The sequence below is a fragment of the Plectropomus leopardus genome, chromosome 16, assembly GCF_026936395.1.
Source record: "Plectropomus leopardus strain MGB_pleo_1.0 chromosome 16, ASM2693639v1, whole genome shotgun sequence".
NCBI classification, from domain to species: Eukaryota; Metazoa; Chordata; class Actinopteri; order Perciformes; family Serranidae; genus Plectropomus; species Plectropomus leopardus.
In genome coordinates this window covers 32,590,929-32,599,089 of record NC_142191.1, presented here as the reverse complement: position 1 = coordinate 32,599,089, position 8,161 = coordinate 32,590,929, and the positions used below count along the sequence as shown (strand labels likewise).

The window sequence follows — 8,161 nt, the reverse complement described above, 5'->3', positions numbered from 1 at the left end:
ACACATGATTTCCTTTTCCTTTTTCTGGTGTCTGAATGACATAATCAGTAGTGCTAATTCTTCCCTCTACCACATATGGGCCGGAAAAGCGGGACTGGAGACAGGATCTAGGTAATGGCAGTAAAACAAGGCCTTTGTCTCTGGGCTGAAAATTTCTGGACTCTGATTTTTGGTCATAGCAATGTTTCATTATTTTCTTTGAAATGCGTTGCAGGCATCAAAATGAATGAATATTTGCAAAAAACATAAAGTTTATCAGTTTGAACATTAAATATCTTGTCTTTGTAGTGTATTCAGTTGAATATAGGTTGAATATAATATGAATATAATTTTGTCTTAGCAATCAAGAAAAACTAATGCCTTACAGCCCAGTTTGAAGCATTGCGTAGTATAGGAACGGCCCTCCTTTTAATAAAAATTAAAATTCAGAATTGTACTCTTATATTCAATATAGAGATGCAGTGTCTGGACACAGAAAAGTTTTGACCACAAACAGTAAATAAGACACAATGAGACATATGGATCCTACATTTATTTACAGGTATTCACACTGAATACATACTGTTTGAAGAGCTTATCTGCACACTGAGTTGTACGTACAAATTCTGTGTGTCTAGAACTTATGTAAATATATGACATATCATGGAAAAGAAATGCTAATCTTCAGTGTCATTAGAGACATCAGTAAACCAATAATGAGTCAAAAGAGCTTAGAATTAGTAAAATCACCTTGAAATATTTTCCCAGAAATAATCATTCTGAAAGCTGTTCGAAACCAGGTGTAAAAGAACCCATAGACAAATGGATTGAGCATTGAATTAGACCATCCAAGCCATTTAAACGATGCAATCACAGAAACTGGTATTGTGTAATTACTCAGTGGGTAAAAGGTGATACAAAGAAAAAAAGGAGTCCAACACATGAGGAAAACTCCCATAACGACAGCCAGAGTTTTTGTGGCCTTTCTCTCCATCTTACTGACAGTAGCTGCAGACTTTGTGTTCTGGATGCTGCGTGCCTGTCTCTGTGCCACAAGGAAAATCTTCAGGTAGATGGTGAACATTATGAGACATGGGAGGTAAAATGCAAAAACAGTCCCCATAATTGCTAAACTTGTACGCTGAAATAAACCACAACCATTAGATTGTTTTTCGTTCAGTCCCCGAATCGTGATGCCAATTCCACTTAGTGCAGAGACAGCCCAGCTCACCAGGATCATGATCACAATCACATGGACATTAATTTTAGTTCTGTAACTCAGAGGCTGACATACTGCGTAATATCTGTCTACAGAAATGAAGCACAAGTTTAAAACAGAGGATGTGCACAGAAACATGTCAAAGCAGCCTCGGACCTTACAGAGTAAATCTTCCAGATGCCAGCATGAGCTTACAGCCAGTACTGTGCTAAAAGGCAAAACAAAAACCCCAACAAGCAGGTCAGCCACAGCCAGAGAGAGGATCAGGTAGTTTGTAGGAGTGTGGAGCTGTTTGAAGTAAATTATGGAGATTATTACAAGCAGGTTTCCACACATTATTAGAACTGATAAACAGCAGAGGAAAAAACATAATAAATATGAAGTTGTGACTGCTGCTATGCTAAATTCGTGTGTAGAGTCATTACAAAGATCATCAGAGCTGTTGAGGACTTTGGTTTCCATTCATAAATGATTTAACTACTTTAGAAACATTTGCAGTAACATGCCTCAAATCTAGGAAAGGTAAAAAAGGACAATCAGTCTTTTGTTTAGAGGTGTTCGGTTAATTTAAATGGTCAGTATGTTTCATACCATGCCTGTTGATCCTGGTTTGTGCATCTGTACTGACGGAGGTCCTTGGCGTCTGAGGAGCTAAGCAGTATTTTGAGATTAGATTTATTATTCTGGGCTCATTAGCATATTATGTTAAAGGGAGGGGCATTTAACATAGATCGAAATGATCAGTAGTCATACTGTACAATTTGTGTATATGCATGTGTCTTTAGTCTCCCATACACATACACCATTTCAAATGACCTTTTAAATGAAACACTGATATTTAGTGCCAAAAAAATCATCATAAAATCACTTCCCCTCCAGATCGATTCTTTTCTAAGACATTCTCATTCTGAACTCTTCACACTGTACTGTGCTGTCAGTGACCTCCTGCATCTACCTTTAACGTCTCCGGTACTCTTCAGCGCCGGCTGTTTACGCTCCAGGCGCACGTGACCAGTTCTGTCTGGCTGTGTTCTCATGTGACACTGCCACTCATGTGTTGCATGCAGCACTCTATGCCCTCCGCCATTTCCACCAGTGTACGATAACAACGCCACCACTTCTGTCTGACCACGTTCTCAACTTACGCTGCCCACGCATGTTACATGTGGTGGCTTTTAGCATCACACTTGTAAGCTGAAAGCATTGACAAAGCATTGCTATTTGATGGGTGCGTAAAGAGAACAGGCTGGCTTTTCCTATTAACTTACTCTTTCATAAAACTGTAGTAGTAGTAGAAAATTTCTTCACTTTTTGTGAACCACATTTAGATTTAGATTTTGGCGCTTGATTAGAGCTCAGAATGAAGAACTCATAATGACAGAAGAATCCTATAAGTTAGATCAACATTCTTTTAAACAGTCTTTTTTATAGATATATGTTTGTAGAAGCGTCGATGGCAGCAATAAATACGATTTTGGGAGTTTGCAGCCAAGTGTTAAGCAATTAGGATGGAAGTCAGCACTTCCATTTCTGAGGCTTTAGTTCTTAGCCGAAAATTGGTAGTTGGTCCCCTGGGATGAGTTTGAGTTATTGCCTCAACAGGAAGGAGTTCAAGCATCTCGGGATCTTGTTCAGGAATTAAGTTAAAATGAAGCATGAGATGGACAGGAGGTTTGGTACAGCATCAGCAAGGATTCGGGGATTGCGGCAGACTTTCATGGTGGGGAGGGAGATGAATCAGATTGCAAAGCTCTCGATTTTTGGATGGAACTTCCCTGTATATGTATATTGACACAGGTTTTACAGCAAATCTTAAAAATGAAAAATGACTCAAGCGCTTTGTGTAATGGACCGCAATTCCTTGTGTGGCTCCTGCAGCTCCTCTGTCAAGTTTCCGTTCATGTGTTTGTGTCCACTTCCTGTTTTATTTTGAAACGTGTTCTCATTGTGTTTAGTGCTATTTTACTTTTACTCAGTTTTCCCACCTATTTTGATCACTTCATATGTTTCACCTGTGTCTTGTTTCACTCACCTGTGTGTAATCAGTTCTTGTGTATTTAAGTGTTTCCCCCATTTAGATGCCAGACTGTCGTTGCTCTCCAGCCTTTTCTTCGTGTTTGCTTACCTGGCTTTTGGACTTTGTTATTTGTGTGTTAATATATTAATATGTATTTTTCAATATATATTTTTCTGCCCTATGACCTTGATCACCTAAGTAAAGATTTGGATTTGACAAACTGTGCTTGGTGTTTGGTGCTTTTCTCTGCATCTGAGTCCCAGTTTTGTGCTGACTCATTACAGGTGTGTCATGCTTATTAGAGGTCGTGGTAGCTGTTCCTAATAAGGAAAATAAGATATTACATCAGTCAGTGGAAAAGCAGTCATCTCACAATTGTGTTGTATTCACATTTCACAAACTCAATGCTCAATCCATATATTTATGAGTTCTTTTACAGCTGGTTCAGATCAGCTTTCAGGATGATCATTTCTGGGAAAATATTTCAAGGTGATTACACTAATGTAAAATTGTTTTGATTACATGCTCATTTGGGTGAATAGTATTTTGATACTCTCCTATTGAGATTTAGATCCTGAAGTAACAGTTCCATGCACTGACAACACACAAAAAAAACTTTCTTGAAGCACACTGTCACTGCTGTGTATTGTTACATGGTATGCCAGAGTATTGTGAAATCTAGTTGCTTGATGGGTACAAAATTTAGTACAGATATTCATGATTCTTAGACTGTAAAACCAGATGATTTCAGGAATCCCTTGACTCACCAACACATTCTCATCCCACGCCATTACATATTGCCTCTTTGCAGTGGACTTCCGTGTCTACATATTACACTTGATATTGCATATTCTCCTGTGTTTGCTAGTTATGTTCTGGAATGGCCAACCGCGCTGTCACACAAGGACATGGTAGGATTAAGTTGCACGTGATTATGTTGATGCAACAACAGTTGGACAATCAACACCAGGACATCAACAAAAGCACATGTTGACATGGATGGTTAGGATTAGGGAAAGGTGTTGAAAGAAAACATGGCATTCAGACAGGAAGCGACAGCCCGTTCTTAATCTGAAATCTGAAACTCTCACATGAAAGTCTGGGGTTTGTCTGCCCTATAAGAGCCTTTACACTGCTTATATTACAATGTTACTGGTTGTGTTTCAACCTGATGCAGTTGTGCCCTGTTTTATGCGGATGCAACAGATTTCATCTGGCCATGTTCGAGTGATGCTGCCCGTGTGCTTATCATGTGGATGTGGCAGGTGTCATCCGACCATCCAACAGCCTATAATATCATTGTAACCACTTCTGTTAGGCCGCGTTCTCAGCTGATTCCATCCAGCAGTGTTTCATGTGGACACAAAAGGAGGCTTTTGGCTTTGAAGTTATATGCCAAAAGCATTGTAAACCTGGCAGTATTGTATGAGTTTGGAATGAGAACAGGCTGGATTTCCTTCTTTGGTACACTGGATACCAAAGCAAAACTGTAAGTGAAGCATTGAAAAGGAGGCCAGACTGTCTGCTTCTAAAATGCTACACTTGCCAGAGTAGAAAGGCAAGAAAGTTATCTCAGAAAACTCTCCCCAGCTCCACTTAAAAAGAAAAATCGGCCATTCACCTTATTGTTGTATAGTTATTTTGATTCCTATTTTTTTATGAAGCACGGAGGGCACTGGAATCTGTGGTTCCTGTTAAAAACCGAAACTGCTCTCCTTTAATACAGAAAGTTTAAAATATTTTTATAGCCACCCAAAATACATCTAGAAAAGGACAGTTGTCGTCATTATGCAGTGGGCATATGATACTCAGCTTTTGACTGTCTGCAGTGTAAGCTGTTAGAAAATGGCTGGCATGCATGACATCATTCTCTGATACAAAAGTCATGTCAATCTTGTTCTTCCTCAGCTGCTCTTGTTTTTTAGTTCCAGTTTGTAACTGTTTTGGAAACACATTATGTAATTGCCTAGTAACAGTTAGATAGCTTAGGGAAAAGCAGAGCTCTGCGCTCCACGAGGGCAGCTGAGGGACCAAAACTCACCAGTCATTCACACCTCTAATGGGAAAGGTGTCAGTTTGCATAACATCGTTGCATCAGACTTTCACAAGACTGTGAAAGCTGAACTGAAAATACTGTGTGCTAAAGTTTCATGACTTAAGTAATACAACTAAAACTTTTTGCTGTCAGCTGTGTTTTCAGGTCTAATCATGTTTTGTGAATGTGAAGATATCTTGCATAAGAAGTTTGGTTGGGCTTGCTAAAGTATAAACCTCCCTCAATCCAGTAAAGAGCAGGACAGAGACACTCTTACGTTATGTCATAGTACCATCCAGGACCGACTTCAATGCATCAGGAAGATATGGGATATGCTAGTCATGAACGGGGATTGTTTCATTTAACTTAACCTGTAACTGCTCAAAATGCAGTTAACCAATGATATGTTTCTTGATCTTTTCAGTGAGTGCTGGATTGGGTAACTGCTTTAAGTAAAAAGCTAGTTAGCTGTGCATGCTAAGATATGTGACTTAGGATGGGGTGACTACATTTTCAAACCTCCAAACCTGGACCCTTAAGAGTAACGCACATTCACGGACCCACACATAAACTTATGCATGAATCATCACCATTTTCAGTGACACTGTCTGCCATAATTTTGTATGCTCTATGCAATTTGACTTTTTAAAATGATTTATGATTTTGTACAGTTTGGAGAAGGATTAGCAGAGCCAAACTATCATCCACTTGACCCACTTGAAAAAATTAAAATGGGTGCTACATAGGATTGTTAATGGGTTCCATAATGGCTCCATGCTAACTTCTCAAATGGGTAATGCTAGGGCTACCTGGGTACCAGGTGGGTGTGGGCCCAAAATGGGCCTCTTATCTGGGGCCCATGACTACTCTCACCCATGTGGGCAGTTGGCATACTACATTTTTTGTTGGCAAAGTTAGAAACTAAGAGGAGAGATGCGACTGTGGGCAGTTTAGATTAACACCATGGCCACATTGGAGCCGCGTGCGCATGTTATTAATGAGTTGTTTGAAGTTGGCAAGACACACTCAGAAATTTCTTCCACGCTGCAGCAGATCAGTATGTAGTGATGCTCCGAATTGAGTGTCAGAAGATTCTGTGGTCAGCACAGACCCAAGCGAAAAGGGCACGTATTGGAGAGAGAGCTTGAGAGGGCAGTGCATGGCTCAATATATGAGGCAAGTTTTCTTTTTTGTTTAGGTCTAAAGTTAATCAGCTGGGCGGATGTTCCGTGCATAGTCTGCTGTCTATGAATTGAAACGCTGATTAAATGGCTATTTCTCTCATAACAGACGGGCCCATCTGGCCGCAAGATGCTTCTTCAATGGAAGTGCGAGCAGGAGAGGGACGAGTTGAGGACATTCATTAGCCGTGTCATGATTTCCGACAGCAGGTAAACAGAATAAGTACAAGTACAAGTACAGGTGGATAAGTAATGATATTTTTTTACTAAAAACGGCTGATATGTTCTTGTTGAGACCAAAAATAACTACTAATAATGTTTTGGCAGACACCGTCAAATGAATGAGATAGTGAGACGAAACTTTTAAAATATTCATTTCCTAGTTTGCTGGCCTGTTCTCAGAGGCCACGCCTACAAACACATCCGTCTCTATCACCAGTTAATTCAACCACCAGTCAATCTGTAACACGGGCAAAATATACGAACTTCCAGGTCACGCAGATCAGACAAATTAAATAAAATCAAATTTGGCCCGTGGCCCGTATTTCAACTTTCCTTTATTTGAACCAGATTAACAAACGAGACATTGAAAAACAAACAAATTTTCATTTATTTGATTTCATTTCAAAAAGGAAAAAAGCGAAAATGAACAGTTTTTTAATTTATCGTTTTTTGATACTCAATTGAATATTAACTGAACGAATGATACACAGATTATACACGGATTGTGGAGGACGCCACATTCAGTTCGGAACTCTGTTTCACTGGGCACGCTCTGGAGAGCTCGCCGCCACTCACCACTCACCACTGGATCCCTGGACACGTCACCCCCGCCCTTTGCACCTTCGCACTGTATATATTTATTATCCACATTAAATCACATGAACTTTGTCTTTGTGTGTGGTGTCTTGCCTTTGGGTCCTTAGAGTCATTCCTTAACAATGATGGAAGGAGAGCAATATGCAGAAGTGGCAGTCCACTGCAAAATGACAACATATGGCATTGATGACATTGGGATATCAGACAAAGTGTCCTAAGACTGCCATCCCTAAATGCCCTGACACACCAAGCCAACTGCTGGCTGACGGTCATTACCGGACCGTCTGTGAGCGTTTGTCGCCCTAGTCTTTTTGGTGTGTCCTGCAATGCTGGCCCTTTCAGCTTTTTTTTCTGCCAATTGTGTATATTGAATACAGTATTGCCATCTGCTGGAAAAACTACAACCCCAACAAGCAGGTCAGCCACAGCCAGAGAGAGGACGAGAGAGTTTGTAGGAGTGTGGAGCTGTTTGAAGTAAATGATGGAGATTATTACAAGAAGGTTTGCATATACTGTGACAACAGACAACAAGCCAAGGAAAACATACACTAACACACAGATTATAGAGGGGTTGCTTGTAAATACAAAACTTTATTATCTGATTCATAGCAGGGATGCAAGTTATCAACAGTGTGTGTCCTGTTGACAGTCACTCCTGGTTCCATTATTTTAGTTTTTTGTCTTAATAGTCTATAAAATTTAGAGCATTTAATAGATATTCATGTAAAATTACAACAGTGGCAATTTTCTAAAAAGTATAGACCATACAGGGACATTTTTTTGTGTTGTTAGTCACTGTGCCACTGTACAGAGGTTTTGGACTTGGTTCAGTCTCTATGAAACCCCATCACATTACCCAAATCAACATAAAATGTGCTCATCCAATCAGATGCAGATATCTGCATGTGTTT

General features: G+C 39.8%; 1 protein-coding gene across 1 annotated transcript; it reads right to left on the bottom strand.

Moving 5' to 3' along the window:
• Window positions 1-700: 700 nt before the first annotated feature.
• Window positions 701-7,915, bottom strand: LOC121964289 (trace amine-associated receptor 4-like). The gene is made up of 3 exons (XM_088089393.1): window positions 7,773-7,915; window position 6,275; window positions 701-1,542 (listed from the first exon to the last, which is right to left on the bottom strand). The coding sequence occupies exon 3, from the start codon at window positions 1,532-1,534 to the stop codon at window positions 701-703; it is 834 nt and encodes a 277-aa protein (XP_087945519.1). The 5' UTR covers window positions 1,535-1,542; window position 6,275; window positions 7,773-7,915.
• Window positions 7,916-8,161: the final 246 nt, after the last annotated feature.